The sequence below is a fragment of the Leptonychotes weddellii genome, chromosome 14 (genome assembly GCF_054177405.1).
Source record: "Leptonychotes weddellii isolate Sample4059 chromosome 14, ASM5417740v2, whole genome shotgun sequence".
NCBI lineage: Eukaryota > Metazoa > Chordata > Mammalia > Carnivora > Phocidae > Leptonychotes > Leptonychotes weddellii.
The window spans coordinates 2,218,440-2,236,294 of NC_138382.1; the positions used below are offsets into that span (position 1 = coordinate 2,218,440).

Below are 17,855 nucleotides of genomic sequence, written 5' to 3' on the forward strand. Positions count from 1 at the left end.
TTTCCCCTTTCTCCGCATCCCCGCCAACATCTGTCGTTTCCTGACTTGTTAATTTTAGCCATTCTGACTAGTGTGAGGTGGTATGTCATTGAGGTTTTGATTTGGATTTCCCTGATGCCGAGCAATGTTGACCACTTTTTCATGTGTCTGTTGGCTGTTTGGATATCTTCTTTGGAAAAATGTTTGTTCATGTTTTCTGCCCATTTCTTGATTGGATCATTTGTTCTTTGGGTGTTGAGTTTGATAAGTTCTTTATAGATTTTGGGTACTAGCCCTTTATCTGATACGTCATTTGCAAATATCTTCTCCCATTCTGTTGGTTGTCTTTTGGTTTTGTTGACTTTCTTTTGCTTTGCAAAAGCTTTTTATCTTGACGAAGTCCCAATAGTTCATTTTTGCCCTTGCTTCCCTTGCCTTTGGTGATGTTTCTAGGAAGAAGTTGCTCAGCGGCTGAGGTCGAAGAGGTTGCTGCCTGTGTTCTCCTTTAGGATTTTGATGGACTCCTGTCTCACATTTAGGTCTTTCATCCATTTTGAGTCTATTTTTCTGTGTGGTGTAAGGAAATGGTCCAGTTTCGTTCTTCTGCATGTGCCGATTTTCCCAACACCATTTGTTGAAGAGACTGTCTTTTTTCCATTGGACATTCTTTCCTGTTTTGTCGAAGATTAGTTGACCATAGAGTTGAGGGTCCATTTCTGGGCTCTCTCTTCTGTGGTGAGGGAGAATCTTAAGCAGGCTCCACACCCAGCACAGAGTCTTATCAGTCCCACGACCCTGAGATCATGACCTGAGCCGAGATCATGACCTGAGCCAAAATCAAGAGTTGGATGCTTAACCAACTGAGCCACCCAGGTGCCCTTTTCTTACTGGTTTTAAAATTCCCCCTTTATTAGTACTTTTTGCCATGTTAATTACTAAGTATTTTGGTGTGGACCTCCTTGGGTTTATTTTGTGGGGGACTCTCTGTGCCTCCTGCATCTAGATTTCTGTTTCCTTCCTCAGATTTGGGAAGCTATCAGCTATTATTTCTTCAAATATATTTTCTGCCCCATTTTCTCTCTCTTCTCCTTCGGGGATCTCTATAATGCAAATGCTACTACTCTTGATGGTGATGCTGAGTTCCCTTAAGATATTCTCATTTTTTTCTTACTCTTTTTCTCTTTCCTGTTCAGCTAGCTTGTTTTCTATTCCTCTGTCCTCTCTAGGTCGCTGATCCATTCTTCTGTTTTCTCTAGTTTGCTGTTTATTCCATGTAGGGTATTTTTAATTTCAGTTACTGAGTACTTCATCTCTGATTGGTTCTTTTTTATGTTTCCTCTCTCTTTGTCAGTGGTCTCACTGAGGTCCTCCGCTCTTTTCTCAAGTCCAGTGAGTATCTTCATGACCAAGACTTTAAATTCTCTATCAGGTGTATTATCACCGTTTTTGTCTTGCTGTGACTGTGCCCTGTTCTTTGAGGTGGGACACTCTGTTCTGTCTCATTTTGTCAGACTCTCTGTGTCTCTTTCTCTGTGCTGGGAAAGTCAGCCATGTCTCCTGCTCTTGAGCGTCATGGCCCCATGAAGAAGAGGTCCTGTCAGGCCGGGCAGTGTGGTGTCCCCTGCTCCCCAGGGCCTGGCACTTCAGCGAATGTCTCCTCTGTGGGGTGCTTGTGGCCTGCTGCTCTGTGGCCTGGCCCTGTTTTCCTTCAGGCCACTCATCTGCAGTGGCTCTCTTTGCCTTTTGAGGGCAGGGTTTGGTCCGTGGGTTTCTGGTGGCCAGTCTGGGGCCGCCTTGGCCTGAATGAGTCAGACCAGCTAGTTGTCAGAGGGGCACTGTCACCGAACCATAGGTTGTCCCCTGAGAAGCTTCTGTGGGTGGGCGGGCCCTGCAGTCTGACCAGATGTCTGCCCCCAGCCCACTGCTGGGGCTGCACTCGGACTGGTGTGTGTGGCTACCTTCCCTCTCCCGGGGGCAGGAGTCACTGTGGAGGGGTGCTGGCCCCTCTTGGGGCTGCTTGCACACTGCCAGGCTCGTGGCACCCCTTTGGGTGAGCTTGGGCCTAGGGCGTATTGGAGGAGGACGCAGGGGCGGGGCTCCAGGTGCCGCCAGTGGGGATGTGCAGTGGGCAGGGAGCGCTCCTGCGGGGCCGGCAGGCAGGCAGGCAGGGGCGGGGCCGCAGGAAGAGTACGGGAGTGAGGCGCCCGGTGCTGGCAGGGTGCGGGCCAGTCCACTGTCAGAGGGACGCTGTAACCGCCCCGGAAAACCCCTGCAGAGGCCGGGGTGGGGTGTCGGGGCCCAGGCCATTATTACTGTGCTGGTTCCTGCAGGTTTCTGTGTATCTTGGCTGGGGGGGTGGCGGAGGGAAATGGTACCTGCCAGCTCTTTTGTTCTCGGAAAAGTCTCCCAAGGATCCCTGCTCCTCCAGTGTGGGCTCTGAGATTAGTAAACAGCCCTCCCTCCCGTATACCCCAGGCGCTTTCAACCTGCTGCTGCTTTGCTGTATCTCCGTGAGGCTCTTGTGTGGTCTCCATTCCCTGCCACCCTCCAGCTCCCCCAGAGCTGAGCCGCTGGTTTTAAAGTTTCAGGGGCTCCGCCCCACTGATTGGTAGGGCCTGTCTGGTTTTCAAAGCCCGATGTTACGGTGACTCATCTTCCCAGTGCAGATCCCGGGTGCCTGGTGTGGGGTCTGCTCTTCTCCCCTCTCTGCACCTGGTGCGTTTCTCCCTCCTGCGGACAGCCCTGCGGGTCCTTTGGGCTCCAGACCATGTCCACCCTTCCTGTCCCTCTTTGATGTGCCCGTTCTCTACATTGAGCTGTAGAGAGTCTGTTCTGCCAGTCTTTGGGTCCTTTTCTGGGTTGTTTACACTCATGTCGGTGTTAGCTTAGTGTAACTGTGGGATGAGGTGAGCCTAGGAGCCTCCTACTTTGCTGTCTTCCCCAGAAGTAAGAGTGTAATTCTTAAAGGCCCTAAGATTTTCAGAATGGTCCGCAAGCATTCAGCTTAAAGTCACCAACTGCATTGGCCCTGACAAGACGATCAGCCTGTCCTTGGAAGCTTGGAAGACAGGCACTGACTTCTCCTCTCTAGCCAGGAAAGTCCTAGATGGCATCTTCTTCCTGTGGGAGGCTCTTGCATCCACACTGAAAATCTGTGGGTCGGTGGAGCCGCCTTCGGTAATGACCTCAGCTCCATCTTCTGGATCACTTGCCGCAGCTTCGCCTTGCACTTTTACGCCCCGGACATGGCTTCCTTCCTTAAACCTCAGGAACCGATCTCTGCTAGCTTTAGACTTTGCTTCTGCAGCTTCTTCCCCGCTCTCCACCTTCACGGAATTGAAGAGGGTCAGGGCCTCGCTCTGGGTTCGGCTTTGGCTGAAGGGAATGTCGGGGCTGGTCTGATCTTCTGTCCAGAGGACTGACACTTTCTCCGTATCAGCAGTAAGCTCTTTGGCTTCCTTATTGTCCATGTGCTCAGGGTGCACGTGCAGTTTCCTTCAGGAACCACCTTGGTATTCGGAACTTGGCTGTTGGACACAAGCAGCTTAGCTTTGGCCAGCCTCCGCTTTCAGCATGCCTTCCTCTTGTGTGAACACGTAAAGGCCGCTGGAGCGTTGTTACTGGGCCCCTCTCTGGGAATGGGCCGAGGAGAGGGGGAGACAGGGCTTAAGTCGGCCGGCTTGTGGTGCCCCAGAGCAGTTAAATAGTAGAACCGAGGATCACTGGTCACAGATCGCCATGACCAATAATAGGAATGACGAAGTTTAAGAAATGGTGAGAATCGTGACAGAGACATGAAGTGCAGCCCCGGGTGGGAAGAGGGTGCCGTGGACGTGCCGACGCAGGGTCGCCGCCCGCCTTTGGTTTGTGAAATGCCCCATGTCTGGGGGGTGCGGTAAGTCGAGCTCTGCCTGTGCTTTGGGTGCCCCTGTGCCCTGGCCTCCACCGGTGCCCGTGACACGCGGGGCTGCTGGTCCTACGCCCGTTCTGTGCTGTCTCTTCGTTTGGCCTTCAGCACGTGCTGGGACTCGCCTGCTGCGGATCTGTGTGCGTACCCCACCTTGGTTGGCTGCGCGTTGGCTCCGGAGACTAATGCTTTCATCAGATTTGGGAAGTTTGGGCCTTTCTTTCTCTCTTCTTTTCTTTTTTCTTTCTGTCTCTCTTTCCTTTTCTTCCTCTCCTTTCTTTCTTCCAAGATTTTATTTATTTGAGAGACAGAGAGCGCACAAGCAGAGGGAGAGGGAGGAGGAGGCTTCCTGCGGAGCAGGGAGCCCGACACAGGACTCGATCCCAGGACCCCAGGATCATGACCTGAGCCGAAGGCAGATGCTTCACCGACTGAGCCACCCAGGTGCCCCAGGGGCCTTCATTTCTTCTGAAACTCTTTTGGTTTTCTCGTCTCCGGGCACCCCCATTACACGTGTATGAGTCTGCTCGTTGACGCCCCACTGGTCTCTCAGGCTCAGTTCACTTTCCTGCATCTCTTTGTTTTCTTGGAACTGAACAGTTTGTGTTTATTTTCAGCTCCATTGATTTTCTGCCATGCTGGATGTGCTGCTGACCGCCTCCTGGCAGTTTCTGTTTATCGAAACACTGGGTGCAGATGTGTTCGCAGGGCTGCCTCGAAGTCTTGGTCAGTCGAGCCCCCCAGTTGGCACCTCTGAGGCGGTTTCTCCTTAACTTCCTTTCCTTGACTGTGGGTCACACTTCCTTGCTTTGAAAGTCTGAATTTTTTGTTGAATACTCAGTATTTTAGTTACTAAGTTGTAGCAGCTCTGATTTCTGAATTTTTTTTCCTCTCTGAGAGTAGCGATGGTGATGGTTTTATTTCCGGGGGTTTTTTAGTACCTGCGTTGGCCTGAATCTGAAGGTTGTCTTCCACATGCTGTGGGTGGCTGGTGTCTGAGCTCAGTTTTTTCTCCTTGTTCTCATTGTTTCTGGCTTCCCAGGGGCCACGCCTGCATCCACACAGCACAGATGTGTCGGAGGTTGTGCTTAAACACGGCCAGCTTGAACGTCCTCCGCGGTCTGTTCACAAGCGTGTGCGGGCTTGGAGTGCGCTCAGCTTGCAGGCCGTGCTCTGTGTCCTGGGACTCGTGGGACACCTGCACTTGCTCACGGGCTCTGTTGTGGGCAGGGATGTGGGGTGGACGCACTCTTGCCCTGTTGCTTGCCGGCAGAGGGCCATGGCTCAGGCTGGCTGGACCGCCTATTGCTGGGTCACCTCTCTGAAGGAGCACGCTGTAAATCCAGCAGCCCCTTCTGGCAGAAGCAGTGAGGCTGCGGGTTTTCATGGCCTCTCCGCCCTGGTCCAACCAGCTGTCAGCAGGGAGAGGGTGGGAGCAGCCTGGATAGGATGCCCCGACTTTGATAGAGCGCACTAGCAAAGCTCTGCAGTTTGTCGTAAGCCTTTGGTCACTTTCGGGAGGGCTGCTGTGATTGTTGATGAGAGTTTTGTCCAGCTTGGTGGCTGTTTTAGGGATGGGGTTGGTCGACCTCACTGTGCGTGTGATAGGGACTCCCAGGCTCACCAGTAATGCTATGTGGAGAGTCGCCTGGCACTGGGCAGACAGGAGGGGCCCAGGCAGCAGGAGTCAGGTGCCCAGCTGAGGTCTGGCCCTGGGAAGTGGCATTAGGAACAGAGTGAACAGATGGGAACAGGGTCAGCACGGGGTGGTTTTCTAAGATGAGCTCATCATGCGTACGTTTCGAACATCTGACATGGGAGCACAGGTCCAGAGATGCCGGAAGCTGTGCGGGGCCGTGGCTGGAAGCACCCAGAGCTACGGTGCAGACCTGTTGTGCCCTTAGGCAGGGCACCCTCACGCCCAACTGAGAAAACACCTGTTACTCAGCAGCATATTTCAAACCCAGTGAGGGCGGGTCAGATAGCCTGGGAAAATATCGGTATTGAGGTTGGATAGTGGGTACGTGGGGTTTGTTGTTGTACCGTTCCCTTTTCTTGGGTGTGTGTTGGGAAATTGTTCTAACTAAAAGGTAAGGAAAGGAAGTAGGCACAAATAAGCTGTTTCCTTGGAACAAGAAGAAGAAGGCGGGAATAGAGCAAGATGGGAGCGTGCCGTGGAAATGCTGAGTAGTGATTGTGATCTCCTGATAGTGGCGTGGGCGGGCGTCTAGGACAGTATCTTTCTGTCTGGAAAACTCAAGAGAATCTTGAGAGAGAAGATGCGTGTTTGGAAACCAGTAGCCACCTTCTGCAGAGGCGGTTTCAAAAATGGTGGGGAGAGACTCCCTCAAAAGGGTTGTTGTAGGTGCACACTGTCTGGAAATACCTTAGTTTCAGAAGGTGGGGTCTCCCCACTGCACACTTTGCTGAGCCACGTGGAGGTTCTATCACAGGGATGGGATGCTGGTTGTCCCCAGAGAAGTTGATGGTGTTTTTGGATCTCTGCCAGAAGATACTGAACTTCATGGGGTTGTCAGTGAGAAGACTGTGTAACAGGCAGTCTGACGAGGGTGAGTGAGGTCCTGGGCTGGGCGCCTGATGCCCCTGTCCCCTCCGTGTCGCAGTCGGGGCGGTGCCGGTCCTCTCCAGAGACACCGCGTCGGGGAAGAAGGGCCACCACTTGAGCCAGGTGAAGACCCCGCACAACCCCTTGGACTCCAGCGCCCCACTGATGAAGAAGGGGAAGCAGAGGGAGGTCCCCAAGGCCAAGAAGCCAACCTCGTTGAAGAAGGTATGCGGTGAAAGCACGCGCTAGCAAACCTCACTTCCTGTCTGTGTTACCTCTTAGAGCTCTGAGCGTTTTCGGTTCTAACGTTCGCTCTGCTGGAATGTGCTTTCTCGAGATGTGTGCGCGACTCTCTGACAGTGACCCCCCTCCCTGAGTGGGATGGCAGAGGGTACAGAGCAGGGCGCCTCCGCTCCTGGAGGCGGGCTCTTTTTCTTTTAATACTTGGCAGGGATGCAGACAGAGAACCAGGAACGGGGGCCGTTGTGTTCTCCTTGTTCACCCTCGCTGCCCTCCTCCTCCCCTGGGCAGCCTGGCTGGTGCTCCGATTCTGGAATACGGGTTCTGTTGGGGCTGCCACAGCCCCTGCTGTCTGGCCCGGGTCCCGCGTGCCCGGCTCCGCACACCTGGGGGACGTGGGCCCGGCCCCTGGGGGATGGAGGGCATGTCGCTGCTGTGAGGGCGCAAGAAGGCACGATGCCTGCCCGCTGAGGTTGGCTGGCTTATTTTGCAGAAGGGCTTATTTTTAAGGACAGGTATTGTTTAGGTGTCTTAATCGCTTACTTCATTTTAAAGATTATTCTGAAAGAACGGCAGGAGAGAAAGCAGCAGCGTCTCCAAGAAAATGCCGTGAGCCCAGCTCTCGCCAGTGATGCTGTACCGGATGGTGAGAGCGGTGGTGACGAGGCCCTCGAGCCGGCCGACCCCTCAGGTGCCGAGCGCGCTTGCTTGCTGCCCAGGGGAGCCCTGCAGCAGGGGCAGGGGCGGGCACGGTGGGGGAGCGGGGGGAAGCCTGCAGCCGGGGCGGGGGCAGGGGCGGGGGTGGGCACGGCGGGGGAGCGGGGGGAAGCCTGCAGCCGGGGCGGGGGCGGGGGCGGGCACGGGGGGACAGCGCTGCTGGCCTTGAAAGCAGAATGCGGCTGCTGTCCGAGTCCGACTTGCCGGGAAGAGGGCGTCCCCATGGGCCGGTAGAGCTCCTGGTGCCCGTGGCTTTTGGGGTGCGGCCTAAGGGACAGAGGGACGAGGTCCCCAGGTGTGATGTGTGTGGCATCGGATGGTCCTCGGAGCTTGAAGTGGCCGTGAGAATGAACGCCACTCACTGCGAAGCTGCTTTGTCGGCAGTGTGAGAGTCCTGGCGTCAGAGAAAGTGTTAGCAGGCCTTTTACTGAGCTGTGTGTTGAGAACAGTACATAGATCGTAAGTGTGTGGCTTGAGGACTTGTCACCTTTGTCATCCTGCCGAGGGCCGCTCCAGAGACGCTGCCCCGTGAGGTGCGCTCAGGCCTTCTCCGCCCTCAGCCTGTGTGCCCAGCATGGGGGCGGCTGTGCCCTGACTCGCTTCTCCGGGGTGTTGCAGGAGGGCCGGAGGCGTCGCCGTGCTCTGCGCCCATGCTGGAGGGCAGGTCAGAAGAGCTGCCGAGAGCGGAGCTCCAGAAGGAGGTAGAGGGCTGCCACCTCGTTCCCAACGGCGCTGGCTGCCCCAAGATCCACAGCCGGAGATTCCGGGAGTGAGTGACCACAGGGCCGTGCCCGCGTGGGGCCTGGGGCGGGGTGTGCTCGCTCTGGTGTTGAGCGTGGGGCTGTCCTGCGCCGACCTGCTCAGGCCGCCAGGCCAGGCCCCGGCTTTCCTCCTCGTCAGAACCCACGTCAGGGCCACCTTATCTGCTTCTGTGAGGTCCTTGTCCTCACGTGCTGCTGAGGTGTGCGCTGGGGGGCTGGGCAGTGCGGTGACACCTCCCTTTCACGGTCTGGTGTTTCTGGGTAGTTTCTGAGGGGACTCTGCCTGCTCCCGTCCCACTTCTCTTCAGGGCACATTCCACGTGTGGGTCTCTGTGGGCAGTAGCTGCCACGGAGCATGTGGCGGGCCATCGGGGGGCCGCGGGGCGCAGAGCCTTTGTCCCTCGTGGTCGGGAGCAGGGAGGATGTGAAGTCTGACCGTCAGGAGCCCCAGCTCTGCGGCCGGGCCGCTCCTCGCAGGGATTCCCGAGGGGCCCCCGCCAGCGGGCACCTTGTCTCAGTTACTGCAGCCAGATGCTGAGTAAGGAGGTGGACGCCTGTGTGACGGATCTGCTGAAGGAGCTGGTGCGCTTCCAAGACCGCATGTACCAGAAAGATCCAGTCAAGGCTAAGACCAAACGCCGACTCGTGCTGGGGCTGCGGGAGGTCCTCAAGCATCTGAAGCTCAGGAAACTCAAGTGCATCATCATCTCTCCCAACTGTGAGAAGATCCAGTCGAAAGGTACCGAGCACTGTGGCCCCCGGCCCGGCTGCTGGGGCGGGTTTGGTTTTCTTTGTTCGTACCTGAGGGCTGTGTTTGCAGCTTCACCTGACCACCCAGTGTCCTGCTCTCGGAGGCAGCCAGGCCCCTGTGGGTGCCGGCTAACGGTCCGGCCAGTCAGTGCAGGCCTCTGGCAGGGTGGGGTGGAGAGGAGGCGGGGGGCCTCCAGAGCTCACGCTGCGGGAATCCTGTGACCGGCAGCCCGGCAGCCCGGCACTCCATTGCCAATTGACTTGCTCAGTCTGTGAGCACTCCCGGCTTGTCCAGGGGCTTGGCCACTTTACTGGCCCCGGCAGGTTGGCTGTGTTTTGTGGGATGCAGCGGGCTGGGTGAGGTGACGGACATGGGCTGTGTGTCAGAGGGACGGGTAGTCAGCAGCCTGTGTCCTGTGTCTTCATTTGCCGGGGGGCCGAAGGGGGCCTTCCCCGGGCACGGGCCTCTCTCCCACGTTGGACAGGTCACCTTGCAGGGCCGAGTCTGGATCCTACACTGAGCTTTCCTGGTTTGCGTTTTGCAGCTGGAGACTTGAGGTTTCCTGGCTTGTGTGGGGCCCCCGGGGCCTGAGAGCAGCCGCTGGACCTGCTCACTGCCCGGCCAGCTCGCCCTGGTCCTAGCTCGGGGCAGGCCCTGACACTGGAATAGGGCAGAAGGGGACTTTGGGCCCCTGTGCTCCGGCTGTGTGTTTGCCGCGCCCCCCCCGTGGGTCCCCTCACAGCTCTGGGCTTCAACACGAGTCTGCCCTCCAGCTCCTGGCCCGTGGCCTGAGCCTCCTCCAAGACCGTTGGTGCCTGGGGCGCTCCACAGCTTCACCTGGGCCCCTTGGGGCGCTCTGCACCTCCCTGCGGCTGTGCCCTGGGGGCGGCCTCCCGGCTCCTGCTGGGGAGCGGGCTGTGCTGACACTGGCTCGAGTGCTGAGGGAAGGCCTGTGCTGGGGCTCGCAGCCCAGCCTCCCAGCTCTGCGCCCGCTCTCCGTCGTCCTCCCTCCTCTCTGGAGGCGGCTGGGCGCTGCCCTGTGCCCGAGGCTCTGGGAGGAGGACGGGTGGCTCGCGGGGCCCCCCTGTGCTGCTGTCCTCTCAGCCTTTCCTTGGTTCTGTTTTCTGTTAAGGAATCCTAACAGCTTCCTCTAACAGCTTCAGCAGAGTTTCCCATTTCTGCTACTATTTCCAATTTCCGGGAGCAGTTTTTGTTGTCCTGAGGTCTCCGTGTTTGTTGCCGCCGCTGGTGCTCTGGGGCCAGATCGGCACCCTGAGTCTCATGCAGAGGGTGTAGGGGTGCGTCCGCCCCTAGAAGCGCAGGGCCCGGCGTTGCCTGGGTGACGCAGGTGCGCACGCCAACTGCCCTCACCTCCTCTGAACGTCCGTCTGCATGGAACGTGCCCGGACGCTGGGCTGTGGACGGCGGGCTCGGGGCTCCCCCCCTCGCCCTGCTGTCAGGTCGGCGCGCCCAGTCGTCCGTTTGCGTCCCAGCTTCCTGCTCTCGTCTCGGGTTCTCCTGTGATTCGTGTCTTTAACAAACAGACCAGGGAATGAGTATGTGTGTGCAGTGGGCACCACGCCGTGCTTCCCCTGTGAGCTGCCTTTCTCCTGATGGGGGGGTTGCCTGGCTCGAGCGGCATCTGCGTTGGCGGCAGGTTCAGCTGCGTTCGTCGTCATCCGTTCTTGTGCGTGTTTTTATTTGAGGCTGAAGGAACTCGATTCTTCTTGGAAAAGCTCGCCAATGGCTTGCAGTATTTTAAAGGTAGAACTTGGCATCCTGGCCTTGGGCTGTGTGGAGTACCGTGTGCGGAGCGGCATTTTGCCTGGTAATGCTGAGCTTGAATTGTACGTGGCACTTGTCTTGAGCATTTTGCTTGTTCTGAGTGTGTTGTCGTCAGTCCTGGGAAGTGGGCCCTTGGAGATGCTTTCAGCTCCCACTGAGCCTGCGGGCTGGGTGCTGGGTGGAGCAGAACTGTCTAGGCTTGCCACTGTCAGGCCCAGTCTCCCAGAGTCTCTCCCAGGGGAGTCCCACAGGATGTGCATGTGGGGTGGCGTCTGCAGGGACCATGAGCCTCCTCCTTCCCACCCCATAGCCCCTCTTACCAGTTAGCATGGTGGGTGCCCTCCGGAAACCCAAGTCCTGACGTCAGCCACAGGCCACCTGGAAAGCAGGCCTTTGAAGGGACAACAGCCATGGCGCTGCTGCGTGGAAAGCATTTGTGGTCGGCCCCGGGGCTGGGGGACACGAGGCAGAGAGAGACCACGTGGCAGGCGTCAAGGGGCACGGGAGTCTCCGGCGGGAAGTTGGGAGTAACTGTAGTTCTAGCTGAGGATCTCGCGCCCCTCCCCCGCCGTCTCCCGCCTGCTTTCCCTGCCGGCCCAGAACTGAGGTCTTCCTTGAGCGTCTGTCCCCAGAGCTTGCTTCCTCCTCTCCTTCCTCGGTCTTCAGGTGGACCTGGGTTGGGCGTGGGCAGAGCTAAGGGATGTGGGGCCACCGGCTGCAGAGTGACGTCCCAGTTCCCAGAGCAGCGGATGTGCTTTTTTCTCTTGAAAGAACATTGGATGATCCTACAATTAGTGCCAGGTGACGGGGCCACGGGAGACATTTTCTTCTCCGGCAGATGTCGTGGGCCCCGTCCGTAAGTCCGTCTGCACGCAGGTTGCTGGGGCCGTGCCGTGCGGTGAGCCAGGTGCTAGGTTTCCTTTCAAGGAGTAAGCCCCCCAGGTGCCTGCAGCCCCCCAGAGGCAGCCAGCATTGCCACATTTGATGGGTCCTTGGTAGTCCGCGTAGCCAGAGAGGTCTGGCGTCCCGGCGCTGTGGGCGCCTCGCGGGGAGCTCACCAGCAGTCTGGGGGCCCGGCTGTGAGCACCGTGCGCACACTTGCTTTGCTCAGACGGTACCGACAGACGTCCTGGCTCTTTCCAGACGTCTACGCACCTTGCATGCTGTGGGAACATCTCCTTTCTACTTGTGGGAACATCTCTGTGGGGCCCCACCGAGAGCGCAAGGGCAGGTGCATCTGAGGGTCCATGGGTTACGCCCCTGCTGCTTGTTCGAGCGGTGCACCCAGCGCGGCTCGTGCCCAGTGCCCGGCTCCAGCTCCGGCCCCGGCTCCGGGGAGGCTGTTTGCATTTTTCTTGGGAGGGGAGGGCGAGCAGCCTCTTTCTTGTTGAAGAGCTTGGTGGTTTCAGTGAACTGTTGGTTCATGTTCTTTGCCCATTTGTCTTTTGGGATTTTGACCTTTTTAATAGTGACATGTGGCTTTTTATATAATAAGAAAGCTCTTTGGGTAAGAGTTGTAATTGTTATTTTGGTTTGTCATTTGCTTGTTTTTTAAACGTTTTTTGGCTGTGCAGAGACTTTGGGTGTTGTTACTATACTGATGTTTTTTATTCTTGTGATTTTATTGCGTTGAGATTTTATGGCATTTCTCCACCTTAACACTCCAAGATTATTAGTAGGTTTTTTAATATTGTTTTTCTGGTTCTTCCATGTTTTCATTTTTGTTTGCTTAGGTAGACTGTATTTCTTCTCAGAGGGATCTTTCCAGAGGCCGACCCAGTTGCCCTTTCCCTGCTGCCTCACAGTGCTCCTTCCGCCAGAGCCTCCATTCTGCACCCCGCATCCCCACCTGTATGCTCTCGTACCCGATGATGCTAGCCTCATGTCATCTTCCTTTTTCAAAAGGCTGGTTCTCACTTGTGTATTTTTTTCATATTCTTTATTCCTCAGGAGTAAGCGTATTTCAAAGTTTTAGGTTGACACAGAATTGGTCTGTTGTGCCTGGGATGAGTATGGCCGAGGCCATAGGTGCCTCCGTGTAGATGTTCTGTTGTGTTTCTGGAGCGCCTGGAAGCCACTCTGTGCAGCTTCTGTACTTGGGACAAACCTGTTCCTGCCTGCGGTGATCTTCCGTGGCTGTCCGTGCACGTCCTCTCTGGCCCCACTGGCCTGTGTGAGGACTCGTGATTTCCGCGTGACATGTGCACAGACACACACGTGTACTTCTCCCGTAGTAGAGATTCGGGGCTGCTGGGCCCCCCACGTGGCGGGCACATCACCTGCACGCACAGCCCCCCTTGGTCCTTCTCACCGTGCCTCTCCCGCTCTCCCGGCGCACAGACCCTACCTGGCACCTTGCTTGGCAGCAGGGCGGGTGGTGGAGGGCAGGGAGCCCGCGGCCGGGCCCTGTCGGCATCGGATACTTGGTGACCTCTCTGCTCCAGGGTCCCATCTGTGCAGGCGCGGCCCCTCCCTTGCCGGGTTCTTGTGCGCACACAGGAGCTCGTGCCCGATAGGCAGTTAACCAGTGGCCCAGCGCACAGTGAGCGTTCGGTGACTATTCACTAAGTGCAGTTCTGTGATTTATAAGCGACACCTGTTGGGTCACTCAGATGACCGAAAGAGATTTCTCCTTCCTGTTGGGTTTTCGTCTTCGGTTTCTGGCTCTCACCTTCTGATACTCTGGATGACTGCGGTAAAGGTGTTGCGGTAACGAAGGTGACCTTCGGACCTGCCCAAAGGCAGGGCCTGGCTGCCAGGGGGGCCAACCAGGTAACTGGGGGGTTGGAAGCTCGGTCCCATCCCCACCCCACCCCTACCCTTGGCCTCCAGGCGGGCGGCTGGAGGTTGAATCAGCCGAAGGCCAGTGATGCAGTCAGTCCTGACTGTGGTGAAGTCTCCCTAATCCCCCCGGACGGGGCTAGGAGAGCCCGCTGGCCGGCGCCCGGGGTCGGGTTGGGGGGGAGGAGTGGCGCCGCAGATGGGCAGGCCCTGCGTCTGTGCCCTGGCCGGGATTGCGGTGCCAGTCCCGTCCTCAGACTGGGCAGACGCAGGAAGTGATTCCCTGCGGTGAGTCCTGTGAGCCTCTAGCCCATGACGGGAGCGTGAGGAGAGCGTGTCGGAGCCCGCGGCGGGCAGCCCTGTGGTCGGAGGCTCGGGTGACACTGAGGCTTGGCGGGCCCGACGCGGGCATGGGCGGGCCCGCGCTGCTGGTGCCTGAGGTTTGCTTGGTGCTGTGGGTGCCCACCTCCCCGCCCCCATGTTGGGATTCGGGGCGGGGGCTCTTCTGAAAGGCGGAGGCCTCACTTCCCGTTAGGCTAACGACAGAGGGGTGCTGTATTCCGCTGAGGACGTGTCTCTTCGGGAGAGTTGATTCTCCCACGTGGCTGAGAGAGCGATGCGCTGGCGGTGGTGGCCTTGTCCTGGTGGCGTCAGGCACGGCCCGCTGAGGGGTGTCGCCACGTGCAGAAAAAAGCCCTTTGCGGCCAGTATCAGCGCCACGCCGCGTGAGACGCATCTCCCTGTCGTTCCGTTGCCCCTGACCAGGTGGGCTGGACGACACGCTGCACACCATCATCGATTACGCCTGTGAGCAGAATATTCCCTTCGTGTTCGCGCTCAACCGCAAAGCTCTGGGGCGCAGTTTGAACAAGGCCGTTCCCGTCAGCGTGGTGGGCATCTTCAGCTACGACGGGGCCCAGGTGAGCTGGGGGTGTCGGGGGTGGGAGACACGGGCTCGCGTGCAGCGTCCCCACAGGCAGCCCTGAGCCTGGGGGCGGCAGGCTGGAAGGCAGGACGGCGCATCCCCTGGGGTCGGGTGTCACCCGTGCGCTCCCTTCTGCCGCAGGACCAGTTCCACAGGATGGTCGAGCTGACGATGGCCGCCCGGCAGGCGTACAAGAGCATGCTGGAGAACGTGCGCCGGGAGCTGGCTGGGGAGCCTGGGCCCCCGGCTCCGGCCAGCCCGCCCGTGCAGGGCCCCGGCGGCTCGGCGCAGGACGGCCCCCCTGCCCCTGCGCCCGGGAGCGAAGAGCCTTACTACAGTGAGTGCTGGGGAGGGCTGAGCATCCTCAAGCTCCGCGTCGACTGAGGAAGGGGCAGAGCGCCCGGATAGCGGCAGGGCCTCTCGGCAGCAGAAGGCCGGGTTGGTCCCAGCTGTCGTCTTCGGGCGGGGCTCAGACCTCGGGTGGCACCTGCAGAGTGCGGCCTTGAGCCCCGCGGTGTCCCCGGTGGAAGGTTAAGGCCAGCGGGCGCCGCGGGCTCACGGATACCAACAGAGCGGGGCGGCGGGGGTGGGGGGGTGGCTGGGGGGGTTCCTTGCCAGGCCCGTGTAGGGGCCTGAGCCCCTGGGCAGCGTGCTTCCCAGTCGAGGCTGCCCCGACTGTCCCCGCGTGTCGCTCAGCTGTGCCACGTTGTCGTTTTTAGTTGAAATCTGGAGAAGACACCTGGAAGCGTACAGTCGCTGTGCTCTGGAGCTGGAAGACTCGCTGGAGGCTTCAACCTCTCAGATGATGAACCTGAATTTATAGAAGAGTTGCTTGTGTGTGTTGTGTGGGGTGAGGAAGGGGTGCGTGAGACTTCGGGGCCTTCCTCTTCTCAGGTCTCCGTGGACCTGCTGTGTTCTGTGTGGCTGCTGAGTTGGGAGGTGAAGCCAGGATGCGTATCCCGGGAAGGGGCCCTCGGCTGTGCTGGCGGGAGCCTCGCCCAAGAGCCCCGAGATGCAGCTTTGGATCTGAGCACACGGAGTCTGGAAAAGCCCGGACGTGTAGCCCCCTGAGTTCTCTGCTATGAAGGAAACCCCCTCTGATGCGGAAGAGCTGAGCCGTGTCAGTGTGTGGAAGGCGCCGGGGCCGGGGGGTGGGGGGGGTGGGGGCCTTTCTCCGGACCTGGCTTTTTGGCCGCAAGATTTGGGGATACTTGGAGGGTCTGCTAAAATGAGCCTCAGAAGGAAAATCGGTTCTCTAACCTGTGACCTTTTGACATGAATTACTCATTTTTGTCTTTATTTTTCAAAGAAGCCGTGTATATTGGAGTTCCTAAATTTCAGTTTTGATAATCTGCAGATGTTTTCTTTCGTAAATGAACGTATTCTGAATGTGGTTTCTGTGTTGGAGGCCAGCAGGATAGAAGTTTGCTTTCATACTTTGCTGTAAGTAAGAGGGCTTATTTATTTTGAATAAAGAGCGATGATTTGGTCACCCCGCCGTCTCAGGCTTCTCGGGGTTCCTAAGTCCCAGTGCAGCCCCTCAGGTGCGTTGTGTGAAGGGAAGAGGTTTGCGGTGGGGACACTGCCTCTGCCCGTGCGCCCCAGTACCGTCACCCAGGCGGCGGCAGGACGGAGCTTCGCCGCTGGGCGCGTTCGGGGCGAGTCGCGGAGCACATTGGCCTTGAGCGCACCGTGAGGGGCGATCGGTCGTGTCGGGCGTCGTATGTCTGAGAGGCGAGTGGCCCGTGGTGAGGTCAGGGCGGGCCGTGTGGCTGGGGTGGGGCGGGGGAAGCAGCGTTCGTCCTGTCGAGCGCACACCTGCCATTCCTAGCGCGCCCGGTTCTCAGAGCCGTTGAAGCGGGGGCCGTGTGATGCCCCGGGTTTCTCCGGGGAGCCGGGAGGAGCGCACAGGGCAGGGCTTTCCTGCCCTGCGTCACCAGGTGCCCTGTCCACTGTCGTGGGTTTGAAAATCGGAGTTGGGAGAGGGGAGGTCCTGCAGTTCACCTGCAAGGAGAGCGTGACGTTTATGGTTTCCGGCTTGCAGCAGGGGATGCCGGCCTTTGCTGAGCGCCCCGGCCCCGGCCCCTGGCGGGTGCGTGGCACTGCTCTGGGAGCAGAGAAGCCGAAGCAGAGCAGGGAGGCGTGAGCTCTGCGTCGGCCCCGGAGGGTGCGCTGCTCAGGTGACTTACTGCTGGGGTTGGCCCGGCCACAGTGTCCCTTCCGTGGCAGAGGCTACGGCGGCCGGTGACGCCCCTCCCAAGCACACGCGCTGCTCACGGTGTTTATTTCTGTTTATTTTCTCAACAGAGCAGAAAACCCAAACTCCTCTTCTAAGCACGGGTCCCACCAGAACCCTCCCCACTGGGCTTGGGGCACACGTCTCGTGGTGGTGTCGGCGTGAGGTGCTCCGGCCGCGTCCGGACCCGGGGCCAGTCTCACGGCCGCAGGGGGCAGCCCCCGGGAGGGCCTGGGCCGTGGAGCCCGTCCTGCGGGAGCTGGGACGCGTGCCCCGCTGGGCGCGGCTGGTGCGCCGTGTGCTGGCCTGTCGGGCGGACCCGGCGTCAGAACGGGGAGTCGGGCGCAGGCCGCACTCACAGGGAGGGACGGCTCCGTCTTGAACAGAGGCTTTGGGTTTGCGCAGACGGGCGTCCGGGTGTAGCCGCCGCTCCTTCAGCAGCACGTGTCCGCGGGGCCCAGGCTGCGCGGGTCAGGCCTTCGTGTCCCGCACGCACGGCGCGCCCCCAGGGTGCAGCGCTCGTCAGCACAAGCTCCCCCCAACCGCCCCGTGGCACCGCCGGGAGCAGGACGGACCCGCCGGCGCCACCGCCCGCGAGCTCAGGGCACGCACAGAACCTCGTGGAGCAGCTCCCGTGCTTGGTGATGCGCGGAAGCCTGCAAAGCCTTCAGTGCCCGGGAGCTCCTGGAGGGTGGGGGGCAGGGGGGATGCCTCCTGGTCCCTCGAGGTGTCAGGCCAGTTCTTGCCACTGGTGTCGCCGGGCCTGGCCCCTGGCATGTGGGAACTCAGGGCAGGGCGAACTGCACGCTCCGGGCCAGGACAGTTCGGCAAAGGCAGGGCAGCCACGTGGCCCAGCAGCGGTGCTTCTGGAAAAGGAGCCGTCACGCACACCGCTGTCCGCACGGTGTCCACATAGAAGCCGCGGCTTCTTAACCGTCCTGGTGTCCGTTTCTACCGGACAGACTCTTCTGTGCCTTGTAAGCACCGAAGTTTTTAAAACCGTTCTGGCTGCTGTTGGAGAGGTTGAGGTGGGGCCACATCTCAGCAGGCCAGGTGGCCGCCCACCGTCCTGGGGCATCTCCGGGGGTGGCGTGGCCAGGGGCAGCAGGCTCGGCTGATGTCTACAGGCGGTCCTTGTCACAGCTTTCCTGAAAGAACATCGCAGCCCCCTTTGAGTTCCTGGCAGAACAGAGGCCCTTCTTGCCGC

At 59.0% G+C, this 17,855-nt stretch overlaps 2 protein-coding genes across 7 annotated transcripts in view; one reads left to right on the forward strand and one right to left on the reverse strand.

Moving 5' to 3' along the window:
• SECISBP2 (SECIS binding protein 2) overlaps window positions 1–15,904 on the forward strand; it is a 47,439-nt gene extending 31,535 nt beyond the window's left edge. For all 6 annotated transcript variants that reach the window (XM_081802736.1, XM_081802738.1, XM_081802739.1 and 3 more), the window contains 7 exons: window positions 6,511–6,677; window positions 7,248–7,383; window positions 8,028–8,178; window positions 8,689–8,909; window positions 14,253–14,407; window positions 14,554–14,749; window positions 15,132–15,904. In XM_081802736.1, the coding sequence (XP_081658862.1) occupies window positions 6,511–6,677; window positions 7,248–7,383; window positions 8,028–8,178; window positions 8,689–8,909; window positions 14,253–14,407; window positions 14,554–14,749; window positions 15,132–15,235 (1,130 nt within the window). In that variant the 3' untranslated portion in view covers window positions 15,236–15,904. The remainder of the gene's footprint in view (window positions 1–6,510; window positions 6,678–7,247; window positions 7,384–8,027; window positions 8,179–8,688; window positions 8,910–14,252; window positions 14,408–14,553; window positions 14,750–15,131) is intronic.
• Window positions 15,773–17,855, reverse strand: part of SEMA4D (semaphorin 4D) — a 56,049-nt gene continuing 53,966 nt past the window's right edge. Inside the window, exon 18 of the mRNA XM_081802735.1 lies at window positions 15,773–17,796. Within this exon, the coding sequence (XP_081658861.1) occupies window positions 17,770–17,796 (27 nt within the window). The 3' untranslated portion in view covers window positions 15,773–17,769. The remainder of the gene's footprint in view (window positions 17,797–17,855) is intronic.